The following is a 23,537-nucleotide window of genomic DNA, read 5'->3' on the forward strand; positions in this document are numbered from 1 at the left end:
ATCTGTGTACGCCGCGAGCGGCGACGCGGTGTGCAAAAGCGACTAACTGCAGCGGCGCTGCGGTTCCACCTCGCCCCGGCGTCAACAGATGACAACAGGTCGTAGTTTTTGCGGCAAGCGAATCCGCTTCGCTCGCCGGATTTTTGTGACTAGCCTGAAAGCGCCTTATGAGTGCAAAAAAAGTGTATTTCAACATTTATTTATTATTCATCAAATTATCTTTGTTACTTGCGCGAACCAAAACGTAGCGATTGTGGTACAACACGAGCTTGGCGAAAGACGGGAGGGACATTTCAATGGCCATTGAGATTTGCCGTGTAGCAACACCACAACTCTATCGAGTTCGATGGCGATCGAAAATGTCGAAGGCCCTCGACAGGGGTATAAGTTGGCCAGTCGCATGTACCTACCTCCGTTTCACAAGAGTGCCGATGTTTGTGAGGTTCGTTGCAGTTCGCTTTTATAGGTGGCAGGAGAGGGACTGCGCCGGTATTGTTTGTTTCTAGGCTACATGCTATGCTAAGCAAGAGGGAGGTAATAAATAACCTGTACTCTTAATTGTTAAAAAAGCATATCTTTGAAATGTGTGGACTCCATGCTGGCAAGCTCCGCTGCAGAAAGGAAAAAAACCTTTCTAAAGTAATATAATAGATCAGGGTTCAACCTCAATTATTGACGCTGCGTGCGGTGATACCTAAAAGATAAAGCTAGTTGATTCCATAAAAATGATCTTGTAGGGCAGATAGAATAGTGTGTATTCGTTTTTAGAAAGTATATTTATATAAGTTCTTTTCCTTTGTTTCGAACGGAGAGTGAGAAGCCCTCACCTGTGCAGTAGGGTATGTGCGGCTACTGGAAAAAGAATATTAGTTTTGGTTGTTTGACGCTGAAAATTGAGGCCTCAGCTGTTGACTCCTTATGACAATTTCTTTGGCGATGATTCGAAATTTTTTGCGTATTATACTTTTGGCTAAACTAGAAATGGACCGTGGTTTGGGTAAAAATTCACGACTTTAAACTTAATAACGAGATTTTTATATAGAGTAGAGCTCATTTGTGGTTGCACAGCCCAAGGCGTTGCAGCCCACTCCTTTATACCTTCTATGCGCCTTCTACGACACACATGATCGAGAGTAAAAATGCAGCATCACAACAACTTCACTTCTGTTGTGTCCTCTAAAAGCAGTGAAAGTATTTTTCGCACAGACTGATGAGAAGTACAGGAGGATTAAAAAAAGTTTTTCTTTCTCCAATGATGATAATGATGAGAATAAAAAAAATTCAATGACAACATGCAGCTAACAACTGCAACTGCGGTTGTTGTGAATGTGACAACGTACAGTGTACGAAATTTTGCGGGACAGCTTTGAAATATTCAAGCAATATAAATAAAAAGACTATTTGACAACTAGACCTAGCGGCATTGGTGACAATATGAACGACTTTGAGGATAATTGTGATTCATATGGCGCAAGGGCTGGTTCCAACCAAAGGGCGCGACGGCACAAGGTATTTTTCGACTACACAGGGTGAGTTCTACACCCGTTTCCCAAGGATTCCAGATAAAATAGTCATATCACCCCGCCAGAGGAAAGATTGCATACGTTGCACCACCGATGGGTAGCCGGCGGCATTGGGTATCATACCCCGCACTTCCCTCTTACGAGGCGGATCCTGAACCAATTAATCCACCACTCCGGCTAATATACGAGATTTTAAGGCGATGGCCACCTCTCAAAGCGATAGCGCTGTCACTTGATGGAATTGGAGCAGCCAGTGGAAATTTGAATCGAAGCGGTTGAACCGGGTGATGCTTGTATTGCGGTGCCTTGGTACGTCGTCGCCAAGTCGCAGATGTTGTTGTTGTCGTCGTCAAGGAGATAATGACGCGTACTCACTGCGGGGGATTCGCCAAGACACAGACGGCGACTGATAGGTGTTGAAAATGTAAAAAATGAAAAGAAATAAAAGGAAATAAAATTTTCCAATGGTAATAGAAAATAATAATAATAATTTGTAAATAAAAAGGAATGCAGATTTGTTGGTTTAAATACGCAAACCAAACAGAGCGAGAGCGGTGACTGAAAATGGGAGCGGATTGGAAAAAAACCAGGCAGGAAGAGGATGACGCCACAACCGCCTGAAAAGAAGAAAAAAAAAGCACTACAAGTTGCGCTAAGACGGCGTCAGGTGGTGATGAAGAACTGTCCAAGGAGGAGAAGGCACGAGTACTGGCAGACTTCTGCAAAAAGGCATCAGCGGCCGAGGTCAAAGATGACTTCAACCACATTCACCGCATGCCCACAGGTGGGTCGCCGCACAAGCCATCGTCCAAGTCCTTTGCTCGAGCCCGGGAGGTGAAGCGGGGTCCAATAGTGGACGCTGATGGATGCGAGCACTTCGAAGGCACAGGGGAAGGACTGTGGCATGTCCCCGGTCTGCACCGTCGTGGGAGCCCTGTGCAGAGCCGGATTACCGCTTACGACTCCATCAGCGAAGGGTCGCTGCCGATGCTCTTCGCGGGAACCTCACCCGAGTCTGAGTAGTGGTCGTGGAGGAGGTTCAGGGAACCAAGCCCCCATGGCCCGCCACCGAGGGGCGTGAGCCGCCCCCGTCGTATGCCGCCCAAACGCCGGGAAGATGGACCCGACGGCATTCCTCTTGGAACTCGGAACGAAGGCACTGAACTGGCTGGACTGTCCCCGGAAGAGCGTCTGGACCGTTAGTTTAACTTCGAACCTTGACGCGGCCGACGTGAAAGGACTCGTCGATGTTGGGGGTGCGCGACTACGGGGACGCAACCTGAAGGCTGAAGAGAGCTTTGCGAATAGATCAACAGCACATGCAAAAAGTAAAGAAGCGCTCAAAACCCGTGACTTGGCCGTCAAGAGGACGCCCCCCACTACCTACGCTGACCAAAGAGACTGTCGTGGACATGCCGAAGTGGGGTGAACTGGGTTGTTTAAATAAATTACTATCCTCCTCCCACTATCCCCCGCTCGTGTGCGATTCCTTTTGAAGTGTTTTTCTTTCACGGCCTTGTATTCTAAAGACATAACGATGCAATCGGCGGACAGAAACTGATTACACAGAAAAGCCCGTCGTTGCCACTCCGTCCAACCGAAAAGAAACGTAACGTCTGCTGCGAATAGAGAGTTCTAGCACCGCGGTACGGTAAATATGCTGACCACTTTAACAAGAAATGCGGCAAGGCAAGCACGCTGCTTTGGCGACGTGTTACCGTATAGCACTTGACAGCAGCCCGGATGTGCAATATCTCTCAATTGTCTCGTCGCAGACTCGGAAGACAAGACGGTGACCGAGCGCGGCATGCGGCAATGTGGTTTTCCTCTCCTTTTTTCGTCCTTGCTGGTGTGCTGCTCTCTGGACGTCATCCATTACGTCAAACTTTTCATGCCTAACGAGCTTCTTTGGTGGTACGTCTGCACCGGTATAGAAACACTGCGGAAGCATTTGATTCCTAAAGAAGTTTCGGCAGGCTGAACAGCTCGGAAAGAGCGTAAAGCATCCGGTCGACATTTTTTTTTATTGAATGCCAGTTTTTGCAGTGGATCGCCTCCCTCACACCATGAATGTTACTTCCCCCTACTACTCTAACATTTTGCGCCTAGTAACAGTTACCTGGCATCAGCGCTTTCGCTCACATTCGCATTACCACGAAGCAAACAGCCGGTCACTATTTGCGGCGAATTATTGAAGACAAGAGCTTTTTTTCTCTCTCTTTTTAGACTTGTAGTGACAGCACCTACTCTGACATTTGTCGCTTTGACAGAAACTTGGGAAAATACAAAAATGTGTGCGGGTGTCAGCAAAGCAAATAAACGCGACGCGAATTATGGTTGGATATAGTTTTTATTTATTTACTTACGTATACAAAATACCCCTAAAGGCCCTCGAGAGTGTATTACATGGGGAAGGGGGGGCGGTACAGGAAACTGATCAAAATAAAACAAAACCACAAATAAACAACCATTAATCCACAAATAAAACACCTAAGATGATAAAAATAAACGAGAGAATGAAAAGTATGGCAGCGCGGCAATGAGTGAAAATTACTACAGTAATGATGTATACAAACTGAAATATAATGCAAGAATAAATTTAATAACATACCCTGCAAAAAAGGGAACCATGAACAAATAAAATGGCATAATACGCAAAGCGTTAAGCATTGGTATTGAAGATATCAGAATAAAACATTTCTCAGGATCAGTGGTGGTTGCGTTATGTGAAGGCAGACTGTTCCAGTCAGATATTGTGCGCGGTAAGAATGAATGCGCATTGCTGAATGTTCTGCACGTGAAACGCATAACTTGTGCCTAATTGTGCTGCAGGAATAAATATCGATGTTCATGAATCTATGAGAAAGAAACCGGGTACATTTCGTGTGTTGCCTGATAAAAGGGTAACTTCGGCAATGTTAGCCCAGGAATTAGTGACGCATGGTTTTGAGCGTATACCAGATCCAGGGTTTAATTGGCACGTGCAGACAGAAAAAAATTACAGCGCAAGGAGATAAACAAGATAAGGTTTGAAATAACACTGTACAGAAAGTGAAGTTGTCCTATGCCGGTTCATCACAGCATTTTAAAGGGCAGCTGCATCACTTTTTTGAGAATTTCGAGATATTCAAGAATTCAAATCTATGTAGGCTGTAGGTAAAGCATGCCAAGTGTTTTTGCACTAGCATTTAAAATAGTGACGTAATCGACGATTGAAATTTGCGCTTCTCCTCAATGCACCAGAGGAGTGCAGAAAAACTCAGCGTGACGTCACGGAAGGTATGATTGCAAATTACCGCTGTCGTCAGCCACACCCTGCCCTGACGCGTTAGACGCTGCCAAACAACTCTCGGCAGGGTTCGCCTTCGGTGGCGTTGGTTTTTTTTCGTTCAAAGCAGGCGTTTGTGCGTTGGAAATGTACCGATACCTTCGATGACGTCATCATGCGCCCTCCACTTGGTGTTGTGCGCTGCGGAGAAGCTTCAAGAGCATCCGGATTTTAATCGGCGATTACTTCACTATTTCAAGCGCTAGCCCAAAAAGACTTCGCATGCCTTACCTCCAAGTTTCACACATTCGACCCTCTTAAGCTCGTTGATTTCTAAAACCTATGCAGTTTCCCTTTAAGGATATGGAGGCTATTTTCACACAAAACGGAGCTTTGATAACATTATTGTTCAGAAATGGAAATAAATTAAACAAATTTGATGTACCACGAAAAGAACAAGTGCACTTTTTGAACATCCGGCAGAATTTTATATACTGTTAACAAGATAACTGACCAGTCTTCTTATTGTAATAATGAAGCTAGCATCAAACACAACTTGATGAGAATCCGGTGGCGCTCGCACCGAACGAGAGAGGCACTGGGAGAGGGAAAGACTGTCCTAACCTCAAAAGGAGGACCTCCAAGTATTGCTTCCTGTGAAATGCGAACTGCCGGCAAAAGGGGAAAAAAATATCAGTTGTTCCAAGTTCTCCACGTTAGTAACAAATGTTTCTCGTAGCCAACCCGCATGATGGACCCTTTCTTCTTTCTCGTTGGTTCTTGCGCTGTGCGCCAGCGATTATGACTGATAGGTGAAGTCTGAGCAACTTGTTCGGGGCTACTTCCATATCGGAAAAGAAACAGTGCAGAGGCATTCCATTCCCATAGAAATTTAGGCTGAGTCAAACACTCCTAAAGAGAGTACACAGCCCATTCGTGCTTCCTTTTATAGAGATGCAGTGCTTACGGAGTATTGCTTCCCTCACCGCAGGTCTGGTTACTTCTCACTACTAACCCAACAGTGAACAAGGGGTTATGAGAACATAATATAAATTCGGCTCGTGGTGTTATTAGGTTTGGAGCGCTCTAATGAGAGTTCCCCGTTCAAGTATTCGCTATGATGCCTAAAATAGGGCAAAAAGAAGAAGGAACTGATAATGCTCTCGGCCACGCCCCAGCAGATCTGACAAAAGGACATCGTTCAGGTGTTGCGACAACCGCTTCTCTTGGGACTCTGCAGAGGGAGACCACAGTGAATTCGAAGGCAGTGCACACGGAGACGGTGGCGACATTCAACCACGCTCAAGATTCGACTGTGCTGAACCCGGCTGCATCGCTGAACTTAACACCGCTGCCGCCGCTCCCGGAAGTAAAGCAGAACACCTCGTCAGTCCTCAAGCAGAACAAGTTGGGACACAGGCTCCGAACAGACACCACATAAGACGAAGACCAAGAAGCCATGGGTGACCAATATCAAGGAACCCCGCCGGCCGCGGCACAATCACACCCGTCGCCGAAATGGACCTTCACCTGCTGCTACCGAGAAGGTGAAGTGACGGACGAACACCTGAAAGCAACCAATCATTGGGCTGACCGGAAGAATGGCCGCAAGCCAGCATCAATTTCGGTGACCGGCATAACTGTACTCAGCGCCGCGACAACATGCCCTCAACCACCACGGCGACTGCCCCTACTACTCTGGCTGAGCGATCTCTCCTACCTTGCCCAGCCGAAGAAACATTCATGGCACGTTAGGATACTTCCACAGTTTTCCTCCTGAGCTCCTGCCGTTCACTATTCATAAATGGGGCACCGCTCTTTCGCTTCGTCTCACGTTGCCTATCAGAAAGCGTATAAGTGATAAATTTACTTTATTTTTCCTTTAGAATGACGATTCTGCCGCTGTTAGGCTTAAGGAGACAGTCGGTTTGTTGACAGCAATAGTTCCCTTCCTGACCACCAGATGGCGCCACTATACTTAAACAAGGGAGTTTCTCTAAACAAGACGCGGACGAGAAGAGGACAAGGACTGGCGTCCTTCTCGTCCGTGTCTTCTTTAGCGCAATCCCCTTGTTTAAGTATGTACGCCCGACACGCCCAACAACGTGCTCTCTTAAATTGCGCCACTATAGGCTGAGTTTATTTTCGCGTCTGTGCTAGCATACGCTGAACTGGAAGTGGGAATGGGCTCGCGTTTAGCGTACGTAAGCATGCATACGCTTGGGTACGTAGACGGCGTAAAATTATGCTCTTTTTTCACTCAAAAGAAAACATTCGACAGAAGTCTGTCTGGTTGGGAAATTTAATGTTAGGAGAAGGTAAGTGACGCCAACCAAGTAAAATACAGGAAAAACACGACGTTTCGGGACCGGCTCGGCCCCTTCTTCACGGTGTGACTACGGGCGAGCGCAGCTTGGCTTTTTAAGCCCCTGTGTGGAGGACCTGCGGGTCAATGGCCGCAGCCCATGGACGTAGGATGAGGGGAGAGTCCCCAGGGAACGATTAACATTCTCTCGTGTTTGCTGTATGTGCCACGACTCGAGTAGAAGCCTCCTGCGTGGGTTAGCTTCCGTTTCCAATACAATGGTGCTGTCGAAGTCAATTGGGTGGTCACACCCTTCACAGTGTTCGGCCACGGCGCTGCGTTGACGATTCATGTGACGGACGTCCGCTTTGTGTTGGTTCATCCTTTCCGCGAAGTTCTTCGTTTCCCCTATGTACGACGCCGGGCAGACGGAACACGGAATTTTGTACACGACGCCCTGGGCCTTTTCTCTGGGCTGCCGGTTTTTTGGGCGGGGGAGAAGGCGACCGATAGTGCTGGTCGGTTTGTGCGTTGTCAGCACCCCCTCTTTTCCGAGAATGCGACCGAGCGTCTCGCTCACGCCTCTCACGTAGGGGATGCAAACACGTTTCCGCTTCTGGCATGCGTCTGAGGAAATAATAGACCGGATTTTGTTTTGCCTTTCTTGCTTCCTGATAATGCGCCGGATGAATGAGCTTGGGTAGCCGTTCTTTTGGAGGTCAGAAATGACTCGGTTCTTTCCTTCCTTTTATCTTCACTTGAGGAACATATGGAGTCGGCTCTCTTCAGTAATGACGTCACGACAGATGCTTTGTGCGGGATGGGATGGTTCGAATCGAAATGTAGGTACCGTCCTGTGTGGGTTGGCTTCCTGTGCACCGAGGACTGCAGGCCTTTGTCGTGCCTTGTAAGTAGGACATCCAGAAAAGGCAGGCTGCCCTGCTGTTCATGTTCAACAGTAAATTGTATGGCCGGTTCAACTGAATTTAGATGACTCTGGAGGTTTTCTATCTCTGAGGTTTTCACCACACAAAAGCAGTCGTCTACATAACGGAGGAATAACTTTGGCTTGGGATTAAAGGAGGAGAGGGCCCGGCTTTCGACGTCTTCCATGGTTAGGTTAGCCACTGTGACTGAAATTGATGCCCCCATAGCAGTTCCGGTTGTTTGCTTGAAAAATTCTCCGTTGTAGGTGAAAAAGGTACTGCGCAGACAGAGGTCGAGAAGGCGGCATACCTCATCGACGTTGAGTGGAGTTCTCTCGTGCAGCGTTTGGTCGTGCAGCGTTTGGTCGTGCAGCGTCACTGTATTTGTGTACGCCGCGAGCGGCGACGCGATGTGGAAAAGCGACTAACTGCAGCGGTGCGGCGGATCCGCCTCGGCCCGGCGTCAACACATAACAGGTCGTAGTTTTTGCTGCAAGGGAATCCGCTTCGCTCGCCGGATTTTCGTGACAACCATGAACGCGCCTTATGAGTGCAAAAAAAGGGTATTTCAACATTTATTTAGGTTTCATGAAATTATTTTTGTTATTTGCGCGAACCGAAACGTGGCGATTGGGGTACAACACGAGCCTGGCGAAAAACGCGAGGGACATTTCAATGGCCATTGAGATTTGCCGTGTAGCAACACCACAACTTCATCCAGTCCAATGGCGATCGAAAATGTCGAAGGCCCTCGACTCGATGGCCAGTGAAATTGGCCGTGTGACCGGGGTATAAGTTGGCCAGTCGCATGTACCTACCTCCGTTTCACAACAGTGCTGATTTCTGTGAGGTTCGTTGCGGTACTCCTTTATAGGTGGGAGGTGAGGGACTGCGCTGGTATTGTTTGTTTCTAGGCTACATGCTATGTTAAGCAAGAGGCAGGTAATAACCTGTACTCTTAATTGTTAAAAAAGCATATCTTCGAAACTGTAGAAGAACTGCAGATTGGGCTAGTTGGTGTCGATTCATAGTGATGGTTCAACAGCGCAAACACCTGCTTTAAACCTGCTTTTAAAGCGGAAGATTTACCACGGCAGTCTACGCGAGTTGCGCCGACCATGTCGCTTTAACCTTGAACGACCTCCAGCCACTCGGAACTGCGCCGAAAAAGTTTTTAGGAAATGTAAAGGCGCATACCTGCCCTCTTGGAGTAGTGGACACCTCAGTCGAGCTTTAAGCTGCGTAGCAGTAGGAACAAATGTCCGCTGCACGCGTTGGCATTGACAACGTTGTGCCAGGAACGCGGCACTGAACCTATGGGCCGTCTGCGTCCATTGTGGTTGTTGGCTTTGCAAACATTCTAAACTCCATTGATTTTGATGAAAGTATGTGGGCTGCACGCGTTAGCGCTGACAACGTTGTGCCAGACACGCAGCACTGCAGCAATAGGCCGCAGCGTTCATTGGGTGAGCAAACTCTCGCGTTCAACCATTAACTGCCACCTTCCAAGGTGGGCGCGCTGCCTATCCAATGTCTGGAACGTACTCAACGTTAAAGACGCCAAGCCGCGTCTAGTCGCCCGGTACGCCAAAGCTTTCGCCATCTAACCAACTTCAAGAGTAGTTTAACCGCAGCTATGTTTTTTGGTTCAAAGTTTAGCACCAGGTGAATATTTGTGGTGCTCGGCTGCTGACCCGAAAGACGCGGGTTCGGTCCCGGCCGCGCAGGTCGAATTTCGGAAAAAGCGAAATCCTAGGGGCCCGTGTACTGTGCGATGTCAGTGCACGTTAAAGAACCCCAGGTGGTCGAAATTTCCGGAGCCCTTCACTGCAGCGTCTCTCATAGCCTGAGTCGCTTTGGACGTTAAACACCCATAAACCATTTGTTAAGAATATTCACAGGCTCAGACACCGCGTGATAACACGTTCTTACATCGAATTTCGTCATCTGCAAACGCCAAATCCCGCCTGGAAATAACTCTATTTTCGGGCATGGAACTTTCTGTTGTAACTCTGGCAGGAAATCGTGATTCATGGGTTAGAGGGAAACCTGAGACTTGCTGAGAAAGCACACACTGTTCACGGTAACCATTCTAGCTTATCGTGAAGCGCATGACGTGTACGTCCGCCTTCGCATCTGTAACGCGTTCTAGTGAAGGTGTGATGAGATCACCCAAAACAGCCCAAGGCCTGGATCACCTGCTGGAGGTTGGTATCTGGAAAGCTTATTTCCGGAAGAAGGCAAGAAAAGGGGTTTCTAGGTCGTCTACAATAGGCTAGCAGTCGAAGTCTCATTGGCTCCTTGGAGGGCCACGCCCGACCAGTTGTGGCCATTGTCCACCACTACACTACGAGTGGCGCCAGCCAATACCGTGCGTTCATTCCGATCACGTGGTATACTGTGAACCTAGCTTTTCAGAGCCGTCGCGCACCCGTGGGAAACAGCAGTGTCGAGCTCAGTCGCTGTGCTTCTGCGTTAGTGTGCATAGCAGCTGGGGAAAGCGTGGAATCGCGAACATGTTCCCTCTGTCTGTGATGTCCTCTGCCAGAGGGACCTCGACTGGCGCTGCGAAGACCAGAGACGAATTTCCCGTCGTTGTTGTCGACGCGAAATCTCAGACGGAATACACCATTGGCAAGTTCCTCGGCAAGGTATGTGTCCTTAGAGAACGGGTGCGGTACGTTCCATACAGCAGAACGTGGTGGTATACCTTTGCAGTCTAGCCTGTTTATAACGACATCCCTTCAAATAAACCAGAATATTAATGCTGCTGTCGCTTCGTGCGTTGGGTTAAACATAATAAAGGCTTGACGGCCCGTGCGCTGTGGGAGTAGATTAATGTACAGCTTACGCCAAACTTAACCAATGCCACGGACTTTAGCAGTGTAGCACAGCACGAATGATGTCCCATGACCTCTATATACACGGTGTGCCTAAGATTTTAAAAAATGTTTAGCAAAAGACCTTTCGGTTTATAAGAGCGGTTTTTCCAGCATAGGATTATCAGAGGTGTTTTGAATACGCCAGAATAAAGTCAAGATGCGCGAACAAGCTGGCTGCTTAACCATTACTGAATAGTTTACTTTTTCACTACTACTGTTAGATTCCTTAATTATTAAGAGACGTGTTGCCCACCGTTAGCAATATCCATATCAGTGTTTAGAATTTCGAAAGCACGGTTACCCTCCGCTGTGCTTAACAAATTTTCCCTACATCGCGCCAAAATAGAACTCTCGAGAAGCTTGCAGGAAAAGCAACCTCTCCAGTCCACGTATCTCGTCAAAATGGCCAAACTTGGTTGGGCCACAGCGCAGACGGCAACAGCATTTTTCGAAATTCTAAAATCTCTTTCGGACATCACTTACGGTGGGTTCCACACCTTTCACTAATTGAAGACCCTTACGATATAATAGTTAAAAAGTTGACTATTCAATATTTAATAACCGGCCTGCTAGTTAGCACCTTTTAGCTCTATTCCGACGTAATAGACCGCTGGCAATATTATGCCTAAAAAAGGTCTTTGCACTGAAAAAGGCGGCTTTTAAAAAGTGCGTAAAATCTAAGGTGGGTACTATTCTTAGGCTTACCTTTCGAGACGTTTTATTCTTCAGGGGCACTGTTTATCAGGGCTCCACTCAACAGCTGAGAATCAAACTTCAGTGTTCGATTACTTTTTGCAGAAGCTTCTATATTGTGGTCAGAATACGGTTGCTTTTCTGTTAGGAGTTGACAATGCCTGTTTATATAAGAAAGCGTTCTGCACAAAGAAAGCCGTTCACCTCAACCGCGCTGTTCGGGGAAGGAGTAATTAAGAACGAGGTGCTTCGGTGTAGGGCTGCGGAATAACTTCGACCACGTGCGACCCCGATCGGTTAGGGGGACAGGTTCGCCTTATTCTAACTTTAATGCAATAGGGTTAAGGATTCTCCACCATGAGAGTCCTGCAGGAGATCGCCCGAAGTCCTTCTTGGCTCTTTGGCAGTTCTAACGCGTCAGCAATCATACCTAGGCAGCCGCACACCTGGGGGTTAGTTGTATCGGGACCCATTGTTTGTATGTACGGAGTGTTTGTAAGGAGAACAAAAAGATGTTCTGTATGGGAGTGTTCCCGAACTTCCCACCATCTAATGATTTCGTCCAGCTGGGGATTTTTAACGTTCAATAACATAGCACACTCACACGTGCGAGTTTTGCGCTTCGCATCCAGGCGGCTGCCGTAGCCGGATTCGAACCCGTGTGCTCAGGCTCAACAGTAAGGGCGCTATAACCACTGAGGCGGGTTCCTCGTTTGAGAAATGGACGGAGTATAGCAGGGCTTGTGAACGGGAGCACCACAACTGTGCAAAACGGGGAAACTCGGGTACAGATGCTGCTGTAAAAGCTTTGTTGGAAGTTATGTTGCTCAGTTTACTAGTTAACACGATTCTCCCGTTTTCTGACATCCTCCACAGCTGGCATTGCTGTGCCAATGAAAGACATCTTAATTTATGCCTCAAAAAGTCTATTGTCAACAATTACTGGCGAATTCCGCTGAAGCACCACATTTTTGCACGTTTACTCTTAATATGTAACGACTGCATCATAATCATTCCAGTCTGCTATTCTTTGTAAACTGAATCATACCTTTGAAACGTATTTCTGGCCATATGCCTATGTTTGGGGATATATGTTGTGCTGTTAGGCTCCAGGCTCATTTTACCTTCGAGTGAAGGAGCCCTTCGCCTGAGTGTTTCAGTCGCCCAGTGCGACAGCATTCGCCCAGTATTCGTTTGGACAACCATGTAACAAGGCTGGCATTGCTTTTTCAGGGGGGACATGCGGAGTGCTTCAAGTTCGTGGACAAAAAGACGAATGTGGTGTACGCAGGCAAGATCGTCTCCAAGAGTCATCTTACATTGACGATCTTCCAGCAATTTGTGAGTATATGTGTGGATATCGTATATTCTCTTTATTCATTTTTAGTAGAATTTTTGTTAAGGGGACACTGAGGGCAAAACATTGTCTTTGTTGCTTTTTCTGGCACGCTAGTGAAGCGATTTGGGCCGACTCACCGAATAATACGAAAACGAAAGCAACAAATGATTTGCTGCGACATACGATTGGCGCGCATATTCAAATCGGGTAGCGCCATCTCGCCAACGCAAGAGGAAGCTCGCGTGATTGCGGATTGGCTGCTGTAACCCCCTTCGTCCTCCCATAAAGTTCGCCCTGCTCGCGTATGCGTCAAAATGACTATTCGGCAAAGCAAGCCGGTTCCAACCCCAAACATTTCGTGCATTTGGGCTCGGCGGCCGTATTCAATAAGCATGCATTGTCCACTTTCGATTTCGTCCTGTCGCTTTGGTCACTGTTCAGTCAAACTGTTACAACATTCTAGCATCAGAATCAACCCTATCATTAGCCGCCGCGGTGACTCAGTGCTCGGCAGTTATGGTGCTAGGCTGCTGTCCCGAAAGACGCGGGTTCGATCCCGGCCGCGGCGGCTGGAATTTCTTTGGAGGAGAAATTCTAGAGGCCCGTGTACTGTGCGATGTCAGTGCACGTTAAAGAACCCCAGGTGGTCGAAATTTCCGGAGCCCTCCACTACGGCGTCCCTCATAGCCTTTGGGACGTTAAACCCCACTAAACCAACCAATCCAACCATTGGCTGTAGTGCGGTGACATCCAATAGTGAGGTCGTTTCCCAGAGACGCTTGAAAGCATTAGCAGCAAGAATGAACAACAGTCACCAATGCGATAGGACCAAATTCATTCGAAATGGATAGTGTATCTTTATAGAATACCGGCCCTGTGAGTCGTTTTCTAGCCTTCTCTGCAGCTTATCTAACCTCAATTTTCGTTGCAAGTAACTTAACGGTAACGTATCCAGACAGACAAACTTCAATTTGTGCACCTGATTTGAATGCTTCTCTAAATTTCCATGAAACTATTTGTCTGCAGAGGAAGGTCACAAGCAGTGGACAAAAATTTTGCAGTTGATTCCTGCAACACAAATAGCAGTAGAGACGCATATTGCAAGATCCCGTTCTAGTGACCGATTACCTCAATCATAATTACGGCTTTTTTTTTTCATTTCAGCGTTGGGTTTTTTTAAATAATCATCAGCAACAGTTTAGTTAACCACTTTTTTCTTTCCGCTTAATGCAACCTTCCCGAGGTGACTAATTATTTTTTTTTCTGTAGCTTGACGAGGAAATTGACATCCACAAAAGCCTGCGGCACAACAACGTGGTTGACTTCCACAGCCACTTTGAGGACGAAAAGAACGTGTACCTCATCTTGGAGCTGTGCATGCAGGTGCGTCAACGTTCCTGCTCTCGGTGGTTCCCATTTCCGCTGATTTTCCTCGCGTTGATTCTAAGATGCTGCTAATGTTATCTGATGTTGTCAAATTTTTGTCCGAGAATGTTTGACATGCTAGGGTAGTAGGATTTTGTCGAGCACTGCTCACACGACGCTGCTGGTAAGAGAACACTTCATTCATTCATTCATTCAGCAGATTTACTTTCCGAAGAGAAACGTTGAATGCATGAAGCTGGAGTGGCGTTAACAGCGCATTTTAACCTTGTGCAAAGCGAATATCAACATTACAGCAAAAATGTGGCGTCGTTTTTTTCTTACTTATCGCCTCTTACACAGGTGACGGCACTTCACTAACGTATTTTTGAAGGCCTGATGACAGGATATCAAGAGTATTCTATCATCCAAACCGCTTCTATGAAATTTTGTTATGCCAGCATGTATTTGGGCATGTATTTGTCACGGCAATTTCAGTGAGAAAGGCCCCATTGCGTTCTGGAAGCACAATTTAGGGCGCAGCCAAAGACTGCAGCCGCCGCGGTGGCTCAGTGGTTATAGCGCTCGGCTGCTGACCCGAAAGACGCGGGTTCGATCCCGGCCGCGGCGGTCGAATTTCGATGGAGGCGAAACTCTAGAGGCCCGCGTACTGTGCTATGTCAGTGCATGTTAAAGAACTCCAGGTGGTCGCAATTTCCGGAGCCCTTCACTACGGCGTCCCTCATAGCCTGAGTCGCTGTGGGACGTTAAACCAAACTAAAGCAAACAAAGCCAAAGACTGCAAACTGCCTTCGTTGTTTCCAAACCTGTCATATACTACTGTGGTGCCCTCGTGTGGACACTGAATTTCGTACCACGAAAAAAAATTACTTCAGTCAAGCTTTCATCAAACTGGCGTGATTTAAACAAGTGTGCTATAGTGGGTATGTCCCAGTCTTGAACCTGAAGGAATCTACAGTAGCAAGGTGGAAAGTTGGGCGAGTTTAATCTTATTCATGATGAAGTTAGCGCCAAAAACTAGGACCAAAGTAGGAGAGAAGACACAACAAAGCGTTCGTGTTGTGTCTTCTCTCCTACTTTGGTCCTCGTTTTTGGCGCTAACTTCATCATGCTGAAGGAATCTCTGTTTCCTTTGTCATGTTCTTTAGCGTGTCTAACCTTCAAGGGTCGTCCGCAGGCTTCATGAGCGCATTTATTTCGCAGTCTCTGGAGGATGTCCTCCTGTGCCGCAAGACACTGACCGAGGTGGAGGTGCGGTGCTTGATGCGCCAGCTGCTCCTGGCCTGCCAGTACCTGGGTCAGGAGAAGGTCATCCACCGGGACCTGAAGGTTGGAAACCTGCTCCTCACCAGGGACTGGCAACTCAAGGTGGCCGACTTCGGGCTCGCCACGCGCCTCGACCACGAGGGGGAACTCAAGAGGACCATCTGCGGCACCGTCAACTACATGGCCCCCGAGATGCTGGCCGGGAAGGGCTACAGCTACGAAGCGGACATATGGTCCGTCGGATGCATCTTGTGAGTCTCACTTGATTGCGCAGAGATGTTCGCAACTGGTTACAGCGCTAATGCGAAAAACGACAGCTCGCCATACCTATCGTACAGGTGTACACTCGACCGTAAATATATAAAAGGTTGAGCCTACAGTCCGAAAATGTGTATGCAGAAACTGACAAATTCTTGCCTGTCTCGGATCATGGTGTCAGTAACGAGGGAAGAACTCATGGCCGTGGCATTTACTTGTATTTCGAGCTGGCGAAGCAAGTCGGGCCAGAGTTGAAGGTGGTGATGGGTTCTATTCAAACTTTCTATAGCGCTGCTCGCAGTCGGGTTCCGTCGTATGAAATAGACGTGAATTTTACGACTGAGCTATAGACGCTATATATAAATTGTTAATTTAGTGAGAGCAAATTTCCGGCGCCATAATGTTTTCGTATTTCAACTAGTCACCGTATCCCGCGGAGCTGAATTGCGATTGTTCATTCCACGATGTTGACAGGTGTCTTTTTAACAGGATAAAATATTCGCGCATATCTGTAATAGATATCATGACCCTTTTTTATAGTTTTTGAACTTTCATAATGCTTTAATTTTCGGTTGCGAGAAAAGCTAAGAATCAGTAAATGGGGCGCTCATTATCGTAAAGCACAAACTTTTCTTTGTAACCCTAATTAGCGCAACTTGGCGGGCAGCCGTCTGCAAAGTCCTTCCTCTGACGCGCCTCTGAGGTCGGGAATGGTATACGCCGGCCACCACACTGGAAGTGACGTTCATGTGTCGAGAGAATGGGTTTGAAAAGTTTCTGCCGTGATTCCCGGGTACGCAGCCGGGTATGCGTATCTTCCAGCAAGGAACTTACGAATGCCGCAGAGAAAATATTGTCCATAAAAATCACTGTACGGTCCCTCTTCATGTTAAGAAACAATGAGATCATCCACTTCACGTTCAAATCCAGGCACTTAGGTGCATCACGAGCGTCGTTTGCCCGCTCTTAGGTTACCATTTCATGGCGATTGGTTCGTAGGGGTCTCCTATAGCATTGCTGTGCCCGCACTCCTTCGAGCTGTGACGTGCTAATATGACAGACGGTGCGGACATTGACAGGCCGCAAACTGCTCTCCGCAGGTACGAGCTGCTAGTGGGGCGTCCCCCCTTCAGTTCGTCGTCGATAGAGAGGATTTGCGCCAAAATCAAGAGGAACGAATACAGGATCCCCGCGACCGTGTCCCCCGAAGCGAGCGCCCTCATCCGGTGGATTCTCCAACCGGAACCCGCAAGGCGGCCCAGCATCGCGGCCATCATGCACCACGAGTTCATGGCAAGAGGTAGGCCTCATGTTGCATCTCTACGTGATGTGTGTACTGTAGACATAAAGTACTGGTGATGAAGTACTATTTACATGAAAATTTCTAACATTTCTAACAACAAAATTCTAAACCTTTTTCTCTGAAAAACAAAATTTTCCACCTCAACTGTCACCACTACTTCTATAGTCCGTGATATAATTGATGCTGGGAAATACTGCTGTGCATATTACCGACACAGAAATAGATCGAAGTCAGCAAAGACAACGTATTCCTGTAGCCGTCGAAATTAAGAAAGCGCAATGGGTTCAGAGAGGCGACATCAAAAAATGGTTTCTGCACAGGGCAACGTTAAGTACAATACAGCTAAACATCAGTGCAGCCGGCCTGCACACACTAGTTACGATTTGTGCAACGCTTGGCGCCATTACTGACACCATAATTCTACTGCGCCTCATTATGCATCGATGTTGCTTTGTGGGCACAACTTCTTGAGCGCTTGGCGCGGTGGAGCGCAGCTCTCATTGTTCAGAAGCATCAGCTCTTGGCTTGCGTGAAGCAGTGTTCTACATGCGCGCATATTCCCAGGCATTTTTTTATTTTAGTTTTTTAATGCTCGCAGCTATTCTTTGCGTTCACATTTTAGACGTTCTCTTCTTTTCTCTGAGAAATGACGCGTATGGTCTACGTTCAGCTCCCCTATCTACTGCAAGACCCAGAACAAATTATGGTAAAATTAAATTATAACACTGTATAATGCCTATCAGTCTCTTGTTGAGATTCATTTAGAAAGGTATAGTGTGTCTGTATGTAAGAACAAACCGAGGATTCTTTTTTTCCCCGGTTACCTTTCAGCTAACTCTCTATACTTCGTTTTTTGTGTGTGTTGTCTTCCTTTCTTTACCCGAATGTGCATATTATGAAATTTTTTTTACTCTTATTTGGTATTTATTATTGTCTATCATTCACTGTTTTCTATTGTGCTAATGTTGCTCATTGTTTTTTTTCTTTTGTCTACTCGGCCACCTTTTCCATGATGTGTTAATCGGGGTGTAGGCCTTGTCAGGAGGCATGCTTGGTCTACCTCCTTTAGGCTCACCTCGAGGGCATATTGTACATAATACGGCCAAATAAACATGCTACTACTACGAGCAGCAACATGCGGGTCGCCACAGGTCCTCGACCTCTTCTTTCCAGAAGTATACTAATGACCTCGCTTATAGCTTATAGCATTTGCAAATATCCGCAGCCCCCTCAATGCTGTTCGCCCTCTCCTTCCAGAGCCGCTTCCTGCCCACCTGCCTGCATCCCGTGTCACAGCGGAGCCTCGCACGGACGCCAACGGCAACGCCTTGGACACAGCCGACAGGAAACCCGTCTCGGAGGAAAACGAAAATCGTGGAGAGTAGGGCTGTATTCGCCGATTGAAAAAGATCCACATGGGAACGACTGCTCTTATCTGAGGCTTCAGCCGCTCCAGATTCTTGTTTTTCAGTTGTTGTTGCTAGTATTGTAACAAATGTTGTATCTGAAAAAAAAAACAAGTGTCAGGAAGCTTTTATTTTCATTCAAGCTTTAAGGCATCCTTTTTCCTAACATGCGCTGTTAAACCATTGGAGCACATGTGCAGATACTATTTTTGACAATGCCTCGGTAGTTACTGGAAAGGCTGCGATTGGGCTCCAATGGTGGATTGCTGTGAATCATTTCTGATGTGTACTACTGCTGTAATGCGATTTTAATTTTTATGCGGCGAACTTGTGTATAAACTTTTGTACACGATACGCTGTGTCCGTCTGCACTTTCTGCAGTTGTTGGAAGAAAGCTGTTCATCGTCTCCCAGAGCAAAAAAAAAAATGACAGTGGGAGGCACAGCTTTTCGACCACATCAACTGCGGTACTGGCATCTCACACGTGTCCAAACACAGGGCGACAGTGCAGGCATTTATGGACGAGAGTGATCTTCACTGTTACCTAGGTTGTAGATGTGCAGCGTGGGCGAAGAAGTGGCGAAAAGCAGATTCCAGAGCCCGAGAACGCTTTTCGGCGTTAAAACTGAAGGCACACGTCCACTCGCGCTTGCGACGGGGTGAAGCATAATCCTCCTGCGAATGAGATTAGTCTCTCACGAAACCTGTTCAGCGCTCATCACTGGCTGATGTCATCAGAACGGGGAAAGTACTGGCGGGTAATCGCGGCCGCCATATTTGGTCGTTCAGCACAATGTGGCGCCGGTCGCGGAAGTACACACCGCGCGCACCGCCGATACGGGCGCCACGGAAATCCTCCTAGCGGCAGCCGTTGGAACCGCAGGCGGCCCGCGTGGCATTCTGCTATATGTGCAAGTATACGACTGAGGTACTACGCGCGTCATTTTCTACCCGTGGGCGTAGCGTGCAGTTAACTTTGCGAAAGAAATTGCCGACGATCACATCATCACCATCAGCCTGACTACACCCACTGCAGGGCAAAGGCTTCTCCCATGTCTCTCCAATTAACCTGCCCTTTGTCAGTTGCCGCCACTGTATCCCCGCAAACTCCTTAATCTCATCCGCCCACCTTACTTTCTGCCGTCCCCTGCTCCTTTTGCGACGATGCTACGACGATTATACGTCACTTACTAATGCGAAATTTGAGCGGAGCTCATCAGCTTTTCGATAGAATGAGGGAAAAAAAATTCGAGCAAGGCACGTGTGTACAATTACAGACAATTTGTTACTTTTCACACATATTCCTTCATCAAGAAACAGTCCACTAACCGCTCTTGATTGTCATGAAGGAAGCTTTGTGGACGGAGAAATAGATGGATATATGCTCGACTTGCTGCACCAATGCCTGGTTCTCAAAGACGAGGTCTACGCAAGTATTTCGCGAGGTTGTCACAGATGTGGGGGCCGTTACGAGCGAGAGGAACGGGATGTTCTTCCGCATAAGTGGTAAGAAATTCCCGCTTGTCTTTATATCTAAATTAAAGTCCCCACCCACCCTGGTAGGTGGTGGTGGTGGTGAAAACTTTTAATTCCTGAAATAGAGTTTGGGAGCCACAGAGTGGCCCCGCTGCATGGTCTGGTGAAACGGGCGTGAGACGGGGCATTGTCATGCGGACCCTGGCAGGTGGCAGCGTCTCTGGTACAACGTTGTCAATGCCGAAGCATGCAGCGCACACCTGTCACTACCGCAACGTAGCTTAAAGAACGATTGAGGTGTCCACTGTTCCAAAAGGGCAGTTATGCACCTTCCCTACGGTTCAGGTGTCCACAGAGATGTGGGAGAAATATACTGCGCTCTTCCTTTCCTGAAAAACCAAATTTACAAATTTTACCCTCTGCTTTCCAAGCCCCCGCTCTACTGGTTTCGCAACTGGGGGTGACAGATACTGCGCATTTCCTTTCCTCAAAAAAATGTTTTTTGCTTTTATGGGGTTTAGCGTCCCAAAGCGACTGAGGCTATGAAAGACGCCGTAGTGAAGGGCTCCGGATAATTTAGACCACCTGGGGTTCTTTAACGTGCACTGACATAGCGTAGACACACTGGAAATTCTAAAGTGTGCTTGGTGAAAGCCCTGTGGTCAACCCACTGCCGATTCCCCGAGCCGCTCGGCGCGGAATCACTGGGCCGCTTCGGAGCCAAGCGTCTCACTCACTCGACTGCAACGAGACGTCTGGCGAAGGAGCGGAGGTTTAGCTGCCACCGCCGACGCGCGCGCGCTCGTTCTACCGCTACTGTGTGACGTCACGGTTGCTATGCACAGCTGCGCCCCCCGCGCCGATTGCTAAGGAGGGGAGGAGGTTTCGCTTTTACTTTCTCCTTTCCAAGCACGCGCTCCATTGCTTTCGCAGCAAGCGACAAAAGAACTACTTGCGTCTAGGGGACGATAACAAGTGCCGATTAATAAGGGGGAATAAGAGGAGTTGCTGAGAACGAATATCATTTCCAGTGCGGATGAAGTTTTAATTTCGATGCATTGAAGGCTTCTATGGGTAGCAATTAGAACGCCACCACCACTTTTGTTAGTTCTGTCACGGCGAAAAACATTTAAATCAGAAGAAAGAAAAAGAATCTCCGAGTCGGCAATTGAAGAGTTTAACCATGTGTCTATGAGAATAAGGAGGTTAGACTCTGGGGTGTGAAGCTGGTTACGAAGAGCATCAAGTTTAGGCAAGAGGCTTCTAAAGTTAGTGTATAAAAAGGAAGTGTTGGAAGGGCTAGAGCGGGGACGATTAGCTCTTACGAGTTTAAAGGGTGTGGCACTATCTTCTGACTACTGTAATCAAACGTGTACGTTTTCTTCCAGATGATTAGCTTCTCATGTCGGAGTTTGAATTTTTGTTCGTCTTGTGCTTTGCAGAATTCCACAAGATGCTTGCTGGCCTTGACCGTGTTTGGGCAGTAGTCCTCAGATATGCTAAACTCTGTACCTTTTAACATTTTGGCGCATGAAATAACCTTTTCCTTCAATTTAAAATGTACAAATTTAACGATGATCGGCCTATTCCTGTCCGCCCTAAACTTTCCTAATCTGTGGGCTCTTTCAATGTCCACAGGAAGAATTGTCGTGCTTCAATTTCTGCTGCAGTGTTCGATAACAGTGGCCTCCGTCTGGGCCCATGTTTCCTGTTCGTTATCTTCGTGGCCAAAGAAAAGTAGGTTTGATCTTCGGGACTGATTTTCTGAGATATCAAGACTAGCTGTGATAGTGGCAATGTGTTTCGCGTTTCGCTCAGACAGCGCCTGGATGTCGTCTACCTGTTCCTTTATTGCTAATAGTGATGAGCAGTCGGTTTCAACTTTGGTCAGTCGATTCTTGATTTCTGCAAACGTTTGGTCATTTTCGGAGAGTTTAAGGAGGATGCATTTCATTTCGGTTAGGAGCGTGGCTTGACTGGATTGGACTTCATTCAGGGCCTGAAGTATATCGTTGGGTGACTGACTATCGCCGTGGCGAGTGGTGTTAACAGGGTTGAGTTCTACGTCACCTGACAAAATTAGTTAGCGCATGATAACATGATAGCAATCACAGGCAATACCAATACCATTGGGCTTGGCAGCACTACTAAAGCCGCATAGCGAGTGCGGCGTGCAAATAGGGAATATCACATGTCACACTTCAAGTTTTGCTAAATCATTCATACCCAAAACAATTATTGATTGGAACCGGCTGCCTTGCACAATCGCAACTGAAACAAATGCGACATCATTTCATGAATATTTAAAAAATCAAAGCGATGTGTAGTTATCTTCTAGTTCTGTTCTGCTCACCGCAATGTGTTCGAGTTTTGCTTTTCGTTTTGCTTATTCCGTTGTTTTTATCTTTCTGTTTTCTTGTCTTGTTTTTTTCCATTTTGTTTATTTTGCTTCTTGTTGTTTCGCCACATTTCGATTCTTGCTGACTACCAGTTATTGCTCTTTTCTTGCTTCTTTTTTTCCCTGTTACTCATGTTAATGTTCCTTCTATGTATTCAAGTTGAAATTTTTACCACCCCCTATGTAATACCCTCCTGAAGAGGGCCTTTAGGGGTATCTTGAAATAAATAAATAAATAAAAATGAAGTGTTTACCTGCAGGATGAACAAACGTCGCAGGTGAGTTGTGGCTCACATAGCTGCGGTGCTGCCAAGCCCGTTGAAGGCGGCGCGGGGTGATGCCGGGCTTATAAAGGGGTGATGCGGCGAGGAGGTTGATTTCCGGTGGTTAGCTATCGCTGAAGCTGACAGTGGCAGCGATAATCTCGGAGCTCGTTCTTGAAGGGGCGTTGCCGGGCACTGACGGGGCTTTGCTGTTGGCATGTGGTCCGCAGGACGGATGCGATGCAGCGGTACGGGGGTCAGACGGTCTACCGTTGGAAGCCGGGCTGTGGTCCAAGCTGGATTCCAGGGTTCGCTCGGGCGAGAGTCACTGCATCGCAGGAGGCAGATGGATACCTGCAGGACGAACAAACGGCGCAGGTGAGTTGTGGCTGACATAGCTGCGGTGCTGCCAAGCCCATATTGTCACGTTGTAGTGACGGCAGTCCAGCGGTCAGGAAGACACCAGAAATACTTTCAAACAAAGCTCTTTATTTGGGCTGACTTGCGCCCTCAAAAGAACTGAATCACTCAGTGGCGGCGTAAGCAACAAGCGTGCTCGTCAATCGTCGAACTACGAATGCCCGCTGCTCGCGGCATAAGGAAACTTCGAGATAACAGGTCGAGATCATCGAGAGTAATCTAGAAACACGTAGATGCAGCTGTTCATGGCTGTGAACAATCGAGATAAGTCCGGTCGCTTCTCGCGTCACGAACAAAAATGATAACACCCTTTCCTGCAGCCTTGAGCGTGAACGAACAAACAATACAATGATACGTGGCATTACCCCCCTTCCAAAGAAGCATCGTCTCGATGCTTTAAAATGAAAATAAACACGGAAAATGAAACT

At 47.4% G+C, this 23,537-nt stretch overlaps 1 protein-coding gene across 1 annotated transcript; it reads left to right on the forward strand.

Moving 5' to 3' along the window:
* The first annotated feature begins 2,640 nt into the window (after positions 1-2,640).
* LOC149356049 (serine/threonine-protein kinase PLK1-like) lies at positions 2,641-18,531 on the forward strand. Its single transcript, XM_089576237.1, has 8 exons — positions 2,641-2,721; positions 6,032-6,198; positions 10,571-10,673; positions 12,831-12,938; positions 14,206-14,319; positions 15,523-15,836; positions 16,944-17,143; positions 18,404-18,531. Exons 1-8 carry the CDS (start codon positions 2,641-2,643, stop codon positions 18,529-18,531), a joined length of 1,215 nt encoding a protein of 404 aa, XP_089432363.1.
* Positions 18,532-23,537: the final 5,006 nt, after the last annotated feature.

Source organism: Amblyomma mixtum, chromosome 3 (genome assembly GCF_055824585.1).
Source record: "Amblyomma mixtum isolate Tamu chromosome 3, ASM5582458v1, whole genome shotgun sequence".
Lineage (NCBI taxonomy): Eukaryota > Metazoa > Arthropoda > Arachnida > Ixodida > Ixodidae > Amblyomma > Amblyomma mixtum.

Bases quoted from the DNA above. Each gene is read 5' to 3' on its own strand.
- LOC149356049 (XM_089576237.1), top strand. From the start codon at position 2,641: ATGGACCCGACGGCATTCCTCTTGGAACTCGGAACGAAGGCACTGAAC. The intron at 10,674-12,830 runs GTATGTGTCCTT...TTGCTTTTTCAG, and splicing joins TTGGCAAGTTCCTCGGCAAG to GGGGGACATGCGGAGTGCTT. The intron at 15,837-16,943 runs GTGAGTCTCACT...TGCTCTCCGCAG, and splicing joins TGGTCCGTCGGATGCATCTT to GTACGAGCTGCTAGTGGGGC.